Source organism: Crinia signifera, chromosome 1 (assembly GCF_055691185.1).
Source record: "Crinia signifera chromosome 1, ASM5569118v1, whole genome shotgun sequence".
In the NCBI taxonomy this organism is placed as follows: domain Eukaryota; kingdom Metazoa; phylum Chordata; class Amphibia; order Anura; family Myobatrachidae; genus Crinia; species Crinia signifera.
The window spans coordinates 11,332,873-11,350,179 of record NC_139217.1 but is presented as its reverse complement, the minus strand read 5'-3'; the positions used below and the strand labels follow the sequence as shown (position 1 = coordinate 11,350,179).

Sequence of the window (17,307 nt, the reverse complement as noted above, 5' to 3'; positions counted from 1 at the left end):
GATGGACAAAACCAGGTGCACTGCAGGGGGGGCAGATGTAACGGGTGCATAAAGAATTAGATTTGGGTGAGTTATTTTGTTTCAAAGCAGGGAAAATACTGACTGCTTTATTTCTACACTGCAAACCCCACCCAAATCTCACTCTCTGCACCTGTTACATCTGCCCCACCTGCAGTGCACATGGTTTTGTCCACTTGAGAAGGAATTTACCTCTAAGAGTAAACTAGAATAAGGCCCAGAGTGTGATGTACCTTGTAATGCAGTATACGGAGCTCATCCATCTCCCCCGCTGTGAATAGTGCATAGCCCGCGGCATGCTCGTACAGCACGTGCAGCACAACCTGTGAAGGAAACCGAGTCAGTGGGCGGATCGTTAGCAGGTCAGTAGGGGTGTCCCATGGTCATAGATGGTGCAGAAGGTGAAGGTGGGTAATGGGGATCCGTAGGTTGGTCAATAAGCAGTTATTGCTATAGGACATATTTTAATCAAAATTGAAGACTCGAAATGCAGTAAATGAACGGGTACCACAGACGAGCTCTGCTGCAGCCAATCCTGTGGAGCAGCCAGGTGGCCAGCACTGTAAAGCAGGAGCTGCAATGGTGGGCAGCAGGAAAGGAGCAGCGGTGGCAGCTGGGGAGTAGGAGAGGAGAAGCGGCGGCAGCTGGGGAGCAACGGCGGCAGGAAAGGCGCAGCGGCAGCAGCTGCGGAGCGGGAGAGGAGCGGCGGCAGCTGGGGAGCGGGAGAGGAGGAGCGGCGGAAGCTGGGGAGCAGGAGAGGAGGAGTGGCGGCGACAGCTCGGTAGCAGGAAAGGAGCAGAAGCTGGGGAGCAGAAGAGGAGCAGCGACGGTGGCAGCAGAAGAGGAGCGGCGGCCGCAGCCGGGGTGCGATGGAATGGGAGCAAGAGAGGAGCAGTGGCGGCGGCACCTAGAGAGGAGTAGAGGAGCAGGAGAGGCTGGGGAGCAGTGGTGACCAGGGAGCAGGAGAGGAAAAGCGGCAGCTGGGGAACAGGAGAACAACAGTGGTGGTTGGGAAGCAGAATAGGAGCACCGATGGCAGGGAAGCAGGAGAGGAGCGGCGGCCGCAGCCAGGGACCTAGGGGAGGAGCGGCGACCGCAGCCAGGGTTCAGGGGAGGAGCGGCGGCCGCAGCCGGGGAGCAGGGGAAAGGGAGCAAGAGAGGAGCAGTGGCAGCGGCATCTGGAGAGGAGTAGGGGAGCAGGAGAGGCTGGGGAGCAGTGGTGACCAGGGAGCAGGAAAGGAGCAGCAGCGGCAGTAGGCCAGCAGGAGATGAGCAGTGGTGGCCAGGAAGCAGGAGAGGAAAAGCGGCAGCTGGGGAACAGGAGAACAACAGTGGTGGTTGGGAAGCAGAATAGGAGCACCGATGGCAAGGAAGCAGGAGAGGAGTGACGGCGGCCAGGGAACAGGAGAGCCATGATGCGGGCACCAGTGAATTGTAGTGAGACCTGCCTCCTCTTCCCACCCTCTCCTATTCCCCATCACCCCCAAAACCTCACCCACGTCTTTCCTCTTTTTTGCCCCTCCCATTCCCCTTTTCTCTATCCTCTATTCCCCCACAACACTGTTTCTATCACCCTCTTCCCTATCTCTCCTCTTTTTTCTGTCTCAACTCTTTATCTCTCTCTCCTCTCCCCACCTATTTAACCATACATTCGCTCTCTCTCTCTCCTCACTCACTATGACATGCTCTCCCCCTCTTTCTTTCCCTGACACCCTATCTATTTCACCCCATCTCTAACCCCTTTCTTTCCTTCCCTTTCCATGAAGCCCTCTCTCTTCCGTGTGTGTGTGTGTGTGTGTGTGTGTGTGTGTGTGTGTGTGTGTGTGTGTGTGTGTGTGTGTGTGTGATCTCAAAAGCACAATGGCCCTTATTCTGATTGAGTCGGATGGTTGCGTGTGTGGTCGGACGGCCGATGTTTGGCGTTTCTGCGCATGCCGCGCACTTCCGAACACTGTGTGGGTTCCGTTCAGAAAACGATTGGTCGGAACCATCCGAGCAGGGGGTGGAGAGGGGCCTGAAGGGATGTTTGGGCGCATAACCATATGCATACGCCCCGCTTTTCATGGGCGTTCCCATGAAACGCTGGGCGTACATATGGTAATCCGACCGTGACACACATGTGGGGGGCGGACATCTGACATAGCCGGATGCCAGCTGCCCGCCAATATCCCTGCTTTCATATGGAAAAATGTCAGAATGGTCTGGAGCACTCGGTGCTGCCTGACCGCTCGGTCCATCAGTCGATGGTCGGTGAATGGGGGAGGTTCCCACAGATGGGGGAGGTGTTTGCATGAAACATACACTTGCGGTACATTTACTCTGCGTCTTACCGCAGTCGGACGGTAGGTGGGGCTTAGAACACTCGGTGGCCGTCCGATATACGCATCTGTCCGAGTCAAGTAGAATAAAGCCCAATATGTGATGGAATCCAGAAACAGTAGAGGGGTCCCCAGACATTTCTCACTGAGCATGGTCACTAAATAAGATCAGAACAGGATGTAGGAGGAGATCAGTGGATAGTGATTTGGGGTGCTGTGGAATAACTGGGAGCGTAGTTATTTCAGTGGTGGGTCTAAGTGGTCAGTTTGGGTATAAGGGTCAGTAGGGAATCTAGTGGAGTCCATAGGATTGTAGGGTGTACAGGTGGTCAGTAGGGAGCATAGTGAGGTCCAAAATGGCTGTTGTGTAATCAGTAGGCATCTTTGGGGGTCAGTAAGGGGTACAGGGGATATTTAAGGTCAAACGGGGATGTAGTGGAATCATAGTGGGTAAAGTGGGGTCATTGGTGGATATAGGTAGCATTTGGGTTCTATAATGGGTGGAGAAGGTCAGTACAGGATACAGGGGTCAATACGGACTGTATGTAGTGGGATCAGGTTACATAGAAACATAGAATCTTCCTCCCTCTAGTGTCCGTGCATGTCCTCGTGTTCTGTTGCTCCTCTTCCTGTGACTAATGTCTCCCACCTGTACCTTCCTCCCCCCAGTGTCAGTGCATGTCCTCGTGTTCTGCTGCTCCTCTTCCTGTGACTAATGTCTCCCACCTGTACCTTCCTCCCCCCAGTGTCAGTGCATGTCCTCGTGTTCTGCTGCTCCTCTTCCTGTGACTAATGTCTCCCACCTGCACCTTCCTCCCCCCAGTGTCAGTGCATGTCCTCGTGTTCTGCTGCTCCTCTTCCTGTGACTAATGTCTCCCACCTGCACCTTCCTCCCCCCAGTGTCAGTGCATGTCCTCGTGTTCTGCTGCTCCTCTTCCTGTGACTATTGTCTCCCACCTGCACCTTCCTCCCCCCAGTGTCAGTGCATGTCCTCGTGTTCTGCTGCTCCTCTTCCTGTGACTAATGTCTCCCACCTGTACCTTCCTCCCCCTAGTGTCAGTGCATGTCCTTGTGTTCTGCTGCTCCACTTCCTGTGACTAATGTCTCCCAACTGTACCTCACTCCCCCCAGTGTCAGTGCATGTCCCTGTGTTCTGCTGCTCCTCTTCCTGTGACTAATGTCTTCCACCTGTACCTTCCTCCCCCCAGTGTCAGTGCATGTCCTCGTGTTCTGCTGCTCCTCTTCCTGTGACTAATGTCTCCCACCTGTACCTTCCTCCCTCTAGTGTCAGTGCATGTCCTCGTGTTCTGCTGCTCCTCTTCCTGTGACTAATGTCTCCCACCTGCACCTTCCTCCCCCCAGTGTCAATGCATGTCCTCGTGTTCTGCTGCTCCTCTTCCTGTGACTAATGTCTCCCACCTGTACCTTCCTCTCCTAGTGTCAGTGCATGTCCTCGTGTTCTGCTGCTCCTCTTCCTGTGACTAATGTCTCCCACCTGTACCTTCCTCTCTCTAGTGTCAGTGCATGTCCTCGTGTTCTGCTGCTCCTCTTCCTGTGACTGTCTCCCACCTGTACCTTCCTCCCTCTAGTGTCAGTGCATGTCCTCGTGTTCTGCTGCTCCTCTTCCTGTGACTAATGTCTCCCACCTGCATCTTCCTCCCCCCAGTGTCAGTGCATGTCCTCGTGTTCTGCTGCTCCTCTTCCTGTGACTATTGTCTCCCACCTGCACCTTCCTCCCCCCAGTGTCAGTGCATGTCCTCGTGTTCTACTGCTCCTCTTCCTGTGAAGAATGTCTCCCACCTGTACCTTCCTCCCTCTAGTGTCAGTGCATGTCCTCGTGTTCTGCTGCTCCTCTTCCTGTGACTAATGTCTCCCACCTGCACCTTCCTCCCCCCAGTGTCAGTGCATGTCCTCGTGTTCTGCTGCTCCTCTTCCTGTGACTATTGTCTCCCACCTGCACCTTCCTCCCCCCAGTGTCAGTGCATGTCCTCGTGTTCTGCTGCTCCTCTTCCTGTGAAGAATGTCTCCCACCTGTACCTTCCTCCCTCTAGTGTCAGTGCATGTCCTCGTGTTCTGCTGCTCCTCTTCCTGTGACTATTGTCTCCCACCTGCACCTTCCTCCCCCTAGTGTCAGTGCATGTCCTCGTGTTCTGCTGCTCCTCTTCCTGTGAAGAATGTCTCCCACCTGTACCTTCCTCCCTCTAGTGTCAGTGCATGTCCTCGTGTTCTGCTGCTCCTCTTCCTGTGACTAATGTCTCCCACCTGTACCTCACTCCCCCCAGTGTCAGTGCATGTCCTCGTGTTCTGCTGCTCCTCTTCCTGTGATTAATGTCTCCCACCTGTACCTTCCTCCCTCTAGTGTCAGTGCATGTCCTCGTGTTCTGCTGCTCCTCTTCCTGTGATTAATGTCTCCCACCTGTACCTTGTTAAAACCCTTGATATATGTGAAAGATTCTATCATGTCACCCCTTTCCCTTCTCTGCTCTAAAGTATACATATTAAGATATTTTAGTCTTTCCTGGTATGTTTTGTGATGTAGGCCATGCACCATTTTAGTTGCCCTTCTTTGTACAGTCGCTAATGTATTTATATCCTTCTGGAGATATGGCCTCCAGAACTGAACACAATACTCTAGATGAGGTTGTACCAATGACCTATACAGTGGCATTATTACTTCTTTCTACTGCTGATACCTCTCCCTATGCAACCAAGTAGTGCCATTTATACTATATTTAGTCTTTGGATTTCTGAGACCCAAGTGCATGATTTTGCATTGTTTGGCATTAAACTGTAGTTACCATGCTCTTGACCATTCCTCTAATCTACCTAGATCACCAATCATTTGTTTTACCCCTCCGGGTGTGTCTGCCGTGTTGAATACCTTTTGTGTCATCTTCAAAAATGTTGCAAAGCAGTTTCTGAGCGCAGACTGTAATATTCTGCACTGCTGCCGTTTCAAACAAGGGGGATTACCAAACCCCTTAGCACTTTAACCTAAAAAAAAACCACACAATTAGAAACATCTCTTGTGCAGAATTGTACTTATTTAATATAGATAAAATAATGTCAAGAGAGTAAGGGGGGCGTGGCCTAACAGCCTGACTGGACGGACGTGTCTAAGCTGAGCTCCGGGCACAAACAACCCCAATACCTGGGAGAAAGAACCCCCAGGTGGGAGCATCGGCATCCAGTCAAGGGGCACAGAGGCGGGAGACGCAGCGGTAACAGTCTACTACACCGCAGAGCTCCGGATCCGACGGAGCGGCATCGGGGCCTAGCGGAGGACGGAGACCGCGGCCTAAATTTGAGGAGACCCGGAAGTCGCGCAGAACGCAGCGCGCGAAGGACGGAGACGCAGCACACAGAAAACACCCCACAGCCAGGGGAGCGCGGAAGGTGCTGGGGGCACTGGGGACAACAAAAGGTAACAGGCAGGAGACGGCCAGACTGCTACAAGGGATAAGGGAGACAGGCACCATATCGCCATACGTTTGTGGCATCCATTCCACATCCCCTCAGCATAACTGCCAATAAGACTCTCACTAAGTGCAATAAATCCCCTAAATTGCTCCACAACAACAACAGGGCTCTGTGCCAATTAATCAAGGCATGTTGCTGGCTGCAACCCCTCACTCCATTTTATGACACTATTGTATACAGTACAATTCAGAGCTTCCAAAATAGTGACCAGACTGACCACTGCTTGGACACTGACAAGAACATACAGACAACTGTACATACACAAGGCTCACTGCTGCAGGTCAGAGGAGCTGCGTGATAAAGACCAAGAAGTGTTACAACACCCTTTTATATATATATATATATAAATATAATCAGACATACTTTACCATTATGGAAAAATTTATGGCTCGCCCACAGAGGGTCCAAAAAGGCGGACAACAGGGAAAGGGCCGTGGGAAAGCCACTGCATCCCAGTCCTCGCCCAATTCCCCTGTGTCAGGGCATGAGGGCGAACTGGATTTACCATCATCCCCAGCTGCACAAGCTATGTCGACACAAGAGATAACGGCCATACTGGCGACTTTACTGGATCAAAAATTAGCTCCCATAAAGGAATCGATTGATTCAACCCTCACGCAGTTGACGCAACATACACAGAGGCTGTCGGAGGCGGAGCAGAGAATATCAGACTTGGAAGATGAACTGGCGACATCTAAAGCGACAGTGGCGGCACAGGAAAAGATGGTAGCCAATATACACGACAAGCTAGAGGACCTGGAGAACAGGAATCGAAGAAATAACATACGCATCATCGGCCTACCGGAATCCGTTAAAAACTCAGAGCTAATGCCTTTGGTCGCAGACTGGCTACCAAGAGAGCTGGGGTGTGTATCATCAGGGGACTCCCTGGTGGTCGAGAGAGTACACCGAGTGGGGCCTGATAGGCAGAATTCGAGGGACAGACCAAGGCCGGTGATCTTGCGAATTCTTAACTATGCGGACAAGGTTCGCTTGTTAGATGCATATAGAAAACACAAAGATTTGCGGTACCAGGGAAACAAGTTATTGTTGTTTCAGGATTTCTCCTTCCTTGTGGCTTCACAAAGGCGAGAATTTGCACCAGCCTGTAAGCAACTATTTGAAATGGGCCACAAATTTGCCTTGCTTTATCCGGCCAAACTTCGGGTATTCCATGAGGGACGGCCATATTTCCTAGACACTCCACAAGCTGCAAGAAACTTCATTGATTCTCTCGGGGATGGCTCGACCTCCAGGATGTCGGATGCAGACTGACACTTTATGTCATACAATGTTTTTGCTACTATATCCTTTGTTGGTATATGTACTCCAGTTCATTTCATACATAGATTACGGTAATTATAGTTTGCTTCATAATTATAGCACTGTTCTAATAACCACAATAACTAATCAAAAAAAGTTATATATAAATATTCCCACTGTGACATCACTGGTAGACCAGATGACCTATAGACCTTGTCTGCTAGAGAATGTCGCAGTGAGCCCTGAATTGAAAAGGATCTTCACCGTGGGTTTATGGTGTTATGGTGTTGGGTTACTTATTCTTCCAGATGTCCTCCAATGGAGCTCGTTACATTATAATAGTTTAATACAATTCTATTTGCTATACGGTTGGTTCCCAAAATTACTTGAAAATGTTTGGATTACATTTCACGCTGTTGCATATATGTACGGTTCTTTTATTACAGGTACAATATATAATAAGGATTTATATCTCATGTTCCACGACCCGCTTGCTGGGACGGGGAGGGGAACTTTAGAAATTTGTTATTTCATGTTCAATTGGTATAAAACGGGTATTGGGTAGACATGTCCATGACATTTCACAGTGCCACTAGAGTACAGTCCTCTTTAAAGTTTGTATCGTGGAATGTGGAAGGGCTAAATACTCCCATTAAAAGACGTAAGATACTGACTCATTTGAAACGACTGAAGCCAGACGTAGCATTTCTTCAGGAAACACACTGGGACATAGCCGATAATAATGTCCTAAGAGATAACTGGGTGGGTGATTTTAAAGCGGCCTCTTACACTTCAAAACGACGAGGGGTATTGATACTTTTCCGTAAACATCTCCCTTATACCATTCGAGACGTCTGGTCAGATACAATGGGACATTTTATCTTCATCAAACTTTTATTATTTGGATCGGTTTACACGCTAGCGGCAATATATGCACCGACTGATCAACATAAAGTGTTTTTTACCAGCATATATTCTAAGTTGCTGACGTGGGCAGAGGGGGAGATAATAATGGGAGGGGATTTTAACTGTGTGCAATCCAGGGGATTAGATAGATCCACGGAAGTGAGGGGAAGTAGCGAGGGTAGAGGAGTAACACCCATAAACTTATTAACCGACGGACTGAGACTATGCGACCCTTGGAGGTGCCGCTATCCGGTATCCAGGGATTATACATTTTATTCACATCCTCACCACTCCTCATCAAGGATAGATTATTGGTTATTATCAAATTCCCTATATCATCAAGTAATAGATTCTGGGATAAACCTCATCACTATATCCGACCATGCACCGATACGGTTTACATTATCCCTAAAGGACCCTATCCTCACATCATATAACTGGAGATTCCCCTCCTACTTGGCTAACTCCACCGACTTTCAGGCCCACTTAAAACAAGCGGTTCTCACTTATATTAAAGACAATGCAGAACATGTGCAGGACATAAACCTGTTTTGGGCGGCGGCTAAACCGGTGATTAGGGGCCAGGTTATGGAGTATGTGGCCAGGAAACGCAAGAAACTAACGGGGGCCATTGCAGAATGTAGCGCCCGTTTGGCAGAGACCTATGATGCTCTACTCCTACAAGATTCTGCTGAAACCCGAGCTCAATACCAAACAGCCAAACAGACTTACGATACCTTATGCACGGAGAGGGCCCAATTTACACACAATATTCAACGTAATCGCTATTTCCGTGGCTGCAATAAAACAGGGAAATTACTGGCTAATCTAGTCCGCACTTACTCTGCCCCTTCCCAGATCTTACGAATTGAAACAAACTTGGGTTCTATAGCAGAGAACCCACGAGAAATCCTTCAGACTTTTCAGAAATACTATGAACAACTTTATTCGGCCCAACCTGATGCCCCCGAGGCGAGCACAGACTTTCTTAAACTAGCAGACTTACCGGTGCTAACTCCAGAAGAAAGGGACTCACTCACATCTCCAGTAACTGAACTGGAGCTGTCTCCTATCATTAAGTCCTTGACAAAAGGCAAATCACCAGGTCCTGATGGCTTTAACGCAGAATTTTATCAGATGGCACATGATCAGATTCTACCTCACTTAGTTTCCCTATTTAACTCTCTATTATCAGGTAACCCTGCCCCAGATGGTTTCACTGAAGCCAGGATTGTGGTCTTTCCCAAACCTGGAAAGGACCCACTGAAAGTACAATCCTATAGACCCATCTCGCTACTAAATCAGGATTTAAAACTCTTTACTAAATTACTGGCCCAAAGACTTCAATCTATTTTGCCCAGGATCTTACATCCGGCCCAAAATGGCTTCGTGAGAGGGCGCACCTCTGTGCATAATGTGCGAATGATGGTGGCAGCCTTATATAAATTTCAGCAGCTTTCGAATAAAGAAGCTATCATAGTCAGCTGCGATGCTGATAAAGCATTCGACAGAGTTTCCTGGTCACATATTCTTAGGGTGCTTCAGATGCAACAATTTGGGGAAGGATTCATGAATATTTTCAATATGCTATATTCTTGTCCTACAGCACAGGTTATGGTTAACGGCTTAAATTCCACAGGCTTTTCATTATATAGAGGGACTCGACAAGGGTGCCCACTCTCCCCATTACTTTTTAATCTAGCCCTAGACCCACTGATAAGGACGTTCTCAAAAGAAGTTACTTGGAAGGGCATACTACTTGGTGATTCAGAAAAAAAGGTATCAGCCTTCGCCGATGACCTACTATTATATATTAGTAACCCGAAAGTAGCCATGCCCAGATTACAACAAATTCTTTCAGACTTTCATGGGATCTCTGGCTTTTTGATTAATTTCGACAAAACAGAAGCCCTGGCGATATATCCTGAGGCCGCACAGGGATGGTCATCACCATTCCCGTTTAGATGGGCACAAGACTATCTGATTTACCTAGGCTTACGATTCCCGAGACAGATAGCCCATTTATACTCGATAAATTATACTCATTTTCTTTCCCAAATGAAGGCGGATTTTGATAAATGGCAACATCTCCCATTGTCGTACCTTGGGAGGTGCCAATTATTTAGAATGATATCTTTTCCCCGTCTCCTCTACCCGGTCCAGATGCTGCCATACTTAATAAACAAACAGGATGTAGCACTAATTAATAGGGCTCTTTCAAAATTCATTTGGGCTGGAAAACGCCCACGAATTGCGTTATTTAAACTACAACAGTCGTTGTCTTTGGGAGGAATTAATCTCCCAAATATTCAGGATTATGCCCTGGCGTCGAATATACGATACGCTATAGACTGGGTGGGAGGGACCAGCCATTATGCTGATTTAAACATAGATCGAGCTTTCATACCTGATATTTCTTTGGCTGCATTCTTACATTTACCATTGGCCACCATAAAACAAGAGGTTAAGAACAACCCACTACTTTTCACTCCCTATATGGCCTGGCGTTCATCGCGCCGGAGAGCATGTTTACCTATTACAAACTCTCTATTCATGCCACTAACTCATAATCGAGCCTTCCAGGGGGGAAATCCTGACATCGTATTTGAGAGATGGCACACCAGGGGACTAAGATATGTATATCAATTCCTAGATACTGAATGCACCACAGTACTCACACTGTCAACTTTGAAAGAAAAGTTTCCAAATATAACCTTCCCAATATTTGCATATTTCCAAGCCCGCAGTTATATCTCTAAATTACTATCTACTCTGCCCAAAACTGAATTCACCAATACATTAAACAACTTAATAATTACTAGCGAAGGCAGATCCATTTCAACTTCAGTACTTTATGACTTGACACGGAAAAAAATTGATCTGGCAAAGAAAAACACGGGATTAACCAAATGGCAAGATACACCTACGGGACTGAACATTCTAGATATAATTAGACTGACGGTTCGACTGAACAAACAACTAGTGTCTGCGTCCTACGCTGAAATGCAATATAAAATCCTACACAGAGCATATTACACCCCGAAGTTGAGACATCTTACAGGCATCTCTGATAATTCTAACTGCTTTAAATGTCTATCACCACAAGCGGAGATTACTCATTGTTTATGGTCTTGCACGATTGTGCAGGCTTTTTGGAATGAAATCCAGAATTATATTACCAATACGCTACATATCTCGTTTGGGATTACCATGTCCTGGGCCCTGTGGAACTATTATCCGCCATCCCTCACTCCTAAACTGACCTCAGGAATACGTCTCTTATTAGCAAGGGTGGCCACAGCGGCAAAGAAAACCATATTGTCCCAATGGATAAACCCTGATCGTATCTCAATGACCCTTTTTTTACCTAGACTAATTTATATGTATCAAATGGATTGGGTGGAATGTACACTGGATGTGGAATCTCGGGCCTCGAAATTCTTCGATATTTGGCTACCTTATATACTAACACTAGACATTACAAACAGAGACACTATCAGGAAGGTAGTACAATTGTCTACTTGGTACAATATGGCTATTCTAGAGAAGGGAGTACCCCCCTTTTAATGGGTCACGATGAAACTTGAAATGTAGACTCACTGTACTTGGCCATTATTTACTCTGTCTAAGTCTGTTACATGTCTATCCTTACATGTATATAAATTGTAATATCTGTACCTGTGATATGTTGATATATATTGAATTGTTATGCAATATCACCTTGCACTTTCTTAATAAAAATTATATTTAAAAAAATAATGTCAAGATTTATTTGCATGATCTTCCCCCAGTAAACCCATGCGGTTTAGGATCCTGTAAGTTGCTGGTTTTGAGATATTCTACAACTCTTTGTTTTAAGAGTGTTTCCATCAATTTCCCTACTACTGATGTAAGGCTCACTGGTCGATAGTTGCTTACCTCTTCCTTGCTTCTACTTTTGTGCAGTGGGACTACATTTGCTATTTTCCAGTCCTCTGGGATTACTCCAGTAGCTAGCGACTGGTTGAATAATTCTGTTAATGGTTTTACCAGCTCCCCTTTACGCTCTTTTAGTATCCTTGGATGTATCCACTTTTAGTTTTAAGAGTTCTGTTAGGACGTTCTCCTCTGTAGATGTACTTGTTTCCCCCTCATTTTTCTGACTACACTTGCAACTTAACTGTGAAGTAGAAAGTGCAGAAATAATTATTAATATGATCTGCTATTACAATGTATCTGTCAAGGTTGGGGTATAGGGGGATCAGTACAAATATCCTTGCTCCCTGAAGGCCACTTTGGGGGCGGGTCAAATCATTAGTCCCAACATGGTGCCACACACCAGTCAGTGTGGAAAGAGCTAAGTAAAGTGTCTCACATCCCTTAGCACCTCTTACCCCTCTCCACGGGGTGACACAAATCTGATTATCTCACCACCTACACGCAATATGGGAGAACCACCAAATTATGGGTGTGCGGGGGCTATAAATCTGTAGCCTTCCACAACTTCCAAATGGAGAATGGTCATGAATGGGTATAGAGGGTCATTAGGGGTATAGTGGGGTCAGTATGGGATACAGGGTGTCATTAGGGAGTCAGCATCATGGGTAGTGGGTATATGGGTAAGTAGGGAGAGTAGTGGGGTCAGTAGGGAGCATTTGGGATCTGTAGGGAATATGGGGGGACTGTAGGTAGAGTAGTGGGGTCTGTAGGGAGTGTAGTGGCTTCAGTAGGGAGCACATGGGGTATTTGCGGTCTGTAGGGAGTATATGGGGTATTAGGGGCCTGTAGAGAGTGTAGTGGGGTCAGTAGGCAGTATACAGGATATATGGGGGTCAGTATCCGGATTCCACAGTGGTATAAGGGGTCAGATTTGGATATATGAGATCAGTATGTGACCTATTGGCTCAGTGAGGGAACGTATGGGTCAGTAAGGGAAATATGGGTTAAGTATGGGATATATGAGGTCAGTAAGGGGCTGTAGTGGGTCAGAATGGGATATATGGGGTCAGAAAAGGGTGACTTGGGTCAGTATGGAATATATGGGTCAGAAAGGGTGTTTAGCGGGTCAGTATGGGATCAGAAAGGGGTTGAAAGGAGTCAATATGGGATATATGGAGTCAGTAAGGGGGTGTAGTGGGTCAGTATAGGATAAATGAAGTCAGTATGGGGGTGTAGCAGGTCAGTAAGGGAGATAAGAGGTCAGTAAGGGGTACAGCGGGTCAGTATGGGATATAAGAGGTCTGTAAGGGGGTGTTGCGGCTCAGTAACTGGGTGTTGTGGGTCAACATGGGACATATGGAGTCAGTAGGGGGTATAGTGGGTCAAATGGGATATATGTGGTCGGTAAGGGGGTGTAGTGGGTCAGTATTGGATATATGGGGTCAGCATGGATGTGTCGTGGTCAGTATAGGATATATGAGGTCAGTAAGGGATATATGGGGTCACTAAGGGGGTGTACCCGGTCAGTATGAGATATATGAGGTCAGTATGAGATATATGAGGTCAGTATGAGATATATGAGGTCAGTATGAGGGTGTAGAGCAGGCATTCCCAACCATGGTCCTCAAGGCACACCAACAGGACAGGTTTTAGTGATATCCAGGCTTCAGCACAGGTGGTTTAATCAGAATCCCTCAGATACTAATCAAGTCACCTGTGCTCAAGCCTGGATATCTACAAACCCTGCACTGTTGGTGTGCCTTGGTTGGGAATGCCTGGTGTAGAGGGTCAGTATGGGATATATGGGGTCAGTGTGTGTGTGTGGGTGGGGGGGGGGGGTGTAGCAGGTCAGGATGGGATATGACGGGTCAGATATATGTCTGTGTGTACATGTGGTAGGGAATACAGATTGTAAACTCCACTGGGGCAGGGACTGATGTGAATGTAATGGGGTGTAGTGGGTCAGTATGGGATATTTGGGGGTGTAGCGGGTCAGTATAGGATATATTGCGGCGGTCGGGATTACGGTGTCGGGATTTTGAGTGCCGGGAAAATGCCCGCATCCCGTGTCAGTATGGTATATATGGGGTCAGTTAAAGGATATATGGGGTCAGATAGGGGTGTACCGGATCAGTATGGAATTTATATTGGTCAGTATGGTATATAATATGGGGACAGTTAGGGGGTATATGGGTCAGTTAGGGATGTACCGGGTCAGTATGTGATATATGGGATCAGTTGGGTGGTATATGGGTCAGTATGGGATCAGTTATAAGATAAATGGGGTCAGTTAGGGGGGTATATGGGTATGGATACAGGTTGAGTATCCCGTATCCGAGTATCCGTTATCCGAATTATTCCGAAAACCATACATTCCAGAAAGTGAAAAAAAATATTTTTTTTTGCTAAAAACTCACTGGGGACATATGTAACAGCACTACTGGTGACATGATATGTAACTGGCACTATATATGTGCAAGAAAATGATTGCTTGGCATTCAAATTCAAATCTGAGATAGTACACACATTTTGTTTCATGTTTTGAAACCTTGTTTTTTGAACAAATAAAATATATTTGTGTGTATTTTATGTGGTAATAAAATATATTTGTGTGTATTTTATGTGTTTATACAGCATACATGCAAGATACTTCAAAATACATAATTGAAATATTAAAATATTCCGAAATACGGAATAATCCGTTATCCAAAATTCTCCTGGTCCCGAGCATTTTGGATACGGGATACTCAACCTGTATATGGGGTCAGTATGGGACATATGGGGTCAGTTAGGGGTGTACAGTGTCAGTATGGGATATATGGGTCAGTTAGGGGCGTACCGAGTCAGTATGGGGTCAGTTAGGGGTGTACCGAGTCAGTATAGGGATATATGGGGTCAGTTAGGGGTGTACCGTGTCAGTATGGGGTCAGTTAGGGGTGTACCGTGTCAGTATGGGGGTCAGTTAGGGGTGTACCGGGTCAGTATGGGGATATATGGGGTCAGTTAGGGGTGTACCGTGTCAGTATGGGGATATATGGGGTCAGTTAGGGGTGTACCGGGTCAGTATGGGGATATATGGGGTCAGTTAGGGGTGTACCGGGTCAGTATGGGATCAGTTGGGTGTTATATGGGGTCAGTATGGGATATATGGGGTCAGTATGGGATATATTGGGTCAGTATGGGATATATTGGGTCAGTAAGGGGTGTACCGGGTCAGTATGGGGTCAGTTAGGGGTATATTGGGACAGTTAGGGGGTATATTGGTCAGTATGGTATATATGGGGTCAGTTAGGGGTGTACCGTGTCAGTATGGGGATATATGGGGTCAGTTAGGGGTGTACCGTGTCATTATGGGATCAGTTAGGGGTGTACAGTGTCAGTATGGTATATATGGGGTCAGTTAGGGGTGTACCGTGTCAGTATGGGGATGTATGGGGTCAGTTAGGGGTGTACCGTGTCAGTATGGGGATATATGGGATCAGTTAGGGGTGTACCGTGTCAGTATGGGGATATATGGGATCAGTTAGGGGTGTACAGTGTCAGTATGGGGATATATGGGGTCAGTTAGGGGTTTACCGTGTCAGTATGGGATATATGGGGACAGTTAGGGGTGTACCATGTCAGTATGGGATATATGCAGAGCCGAATTTCCCATTAGGCACGTGAGGCACCAGCCTAGGATGCCTGTGATAGTACTTTCAGCCCAAAATGTACCAATAACTGCAAAATATCCACTGTACTGTACTTTATTCCATCTTAAATAGAGTGTAAATGGATAGCACATGCAGATACTGCCCCTGTAACCTGTCCTACTTAGCAAACATTATTGTTGTGCCTAGGGGCGCCCTCCTCCCTAAATCCGCCCCTGGATATATGGGGTCAGTTAGGGGATATATGGGGTCAGTTAGGGGTGTACCTGGTCAGTATGGGATAAATGGGGTCAGTTAGGGGTGTACCTGGTCAGTATGGGGATATATGGGGTCAGTTAGGGGTGTACCGGGTCAGTATGGGATCAGTTGGGTGGTATATGGGTCAGTATGGGGATATATGGGGTCAGTTAGGGGTGTACCTGGTCAGTATGGGGATATATGGGGTCAGTTAGGGGTGTACCATGTCAGTATGGGATAAATGGGGTCAGTTAGGGGTGTACCATGTCAGTATGGGATATATGGGGTCAGTTAGGGGTGTACCTGGTCAGTATGGGATATATGGGGTCAGTAAGGGGTGTACCGGGTCAGTATGGGATATATGGAGTCAGTAAGGGGTGTACCGGGGTCAGTATGGGATGTATGGGGTCAGTAAGGGGTGTACCGGGTCAGTATGGGATCAGTTGGGTGGTATATGGGTCAGTATGGGATATATGGGGTCAGTAAGGGGTGTACCGGGTCAGTTAGGGGGTATATTGGTCAGTATGGGATATATGGGGTCAGTAAGGGGTGTACCGGGTCAGTTAGGGGGTATATTGGTCAGTATGGGATATATGGGGACAGTTGGGGGTGTACCGGATCAGTATGGGATACAGGCTGACAGTGGAGGGGAGAGGAATGGCTGCAGGCAGCAGTACCGGGAGTATTACACACAGTGAATGAATAACGGAGGAGACCCGGAGCTGTGCGGTGTGACCCTGCTGCTGCCGGCATATAATGCTCATCCCGGCGGCTTCCCCTCACTCTGTACCCGCCTGCCCGCACTCACCATGGCGCTCCCGCTGCCTCCTCAGCTCTCAAACAGCCAATGACACGGGCGGCACCTCAGCCAATCATACAGCAGCACTCTCCTGAGTGACGGGCACCGAGACCAATCACGGAGTGAGGGACAGACCGGCCGCGCTGCAACCTCTAGTCTGGTCGACTCTATGATCATGCAGACTGGAGGACCGTAGTCATACACCTCAACCACATACCTCTCAATTTTTGTTCAGGGGGCGTGGCTTATGCAAATTATGGCGCGGTGTATGCAAATGAGGGTCGAGCCCACGTTTTCGTCCACTACGCCTCTGAATAGGCACATGCGCGCAGTGCCTATTCGGTCAGATTGGGGGCAGGGACTCCAACTGCGGGAGGGACGCGGATGCGTCTCCAAAAATCAGGACTTTCCCGTGGTATGCGGGACAGTTGGGAGGTATGCAGCTGGCAGGGGATGACAGCTACCAGAGCCGGGCGGTGGGAGCAGGGAGCCGGACAGGGGAGAAAGCCGCAGCCGTCAGCGAGAGCAGGGGGTTGGCGCAGGGAGCCGGGCAGGAGAAGACTTTGCCGGGCAGTGGCGGGAGCAGAGCACTTAAAAAAAAAAAAAGCCTATACAAACTAATGGACCTCTCAGCCAATCAATAGCTTCCTATTCATTTGTATGTGCTTTTTTTTTTTAAAGTGCTCTGCACCCGCCACTGCTCGGCAGAATCTTCTCC

The 17,307-nt window shown here is 47.8% G+C and overlaps 1 protein-coding gene across 6 annotated transcripts in view; it reads right to left on the bottom strand.

Moving 5' to 3' along the window:
* Positions 1 to 16,759, bottom strand: part of LOC146062171 (nucleolar protein 56-like) — a 75,563-nt gene extending 58,804 nt beyond the window's left edge. Inside the window, exons 1-4 of one of the 6 annotated variants that reach the window (XM_083174536.1) lie at positions 16,599 to 16,752; positions 11,904 to 12,144; positions 5,218 to 5,330; positions 252 to 341 (exon numbers count right to left, since the gene is read on the bottom strand). In XM_083174536.1, the coding sequence (XP_083030662.1) occupies positions 252 to 341; positions 5,218 to 5,229 (102 nt within the window). In that variant the 5' untranslated portion in view covers positions 5,230 to 5,330; positions 11,904 to 12,144; positions 16,599 to 16,752. Of the gene's footprint in view, positions 1 to 251; positions 342 to 5,217; positions 5,331 to 11,903; positions 12,145 to 16,598 lie in introns of all 6 variants that reach the window. The other 5 variants (XM_083174742.1, XM_083174603.1, XM_083174526.1 and 2 more) reach the window with 5 other exon arrangements.
* Positions 16,760 to 17,307: the final 548 nt, after the last annotated feature.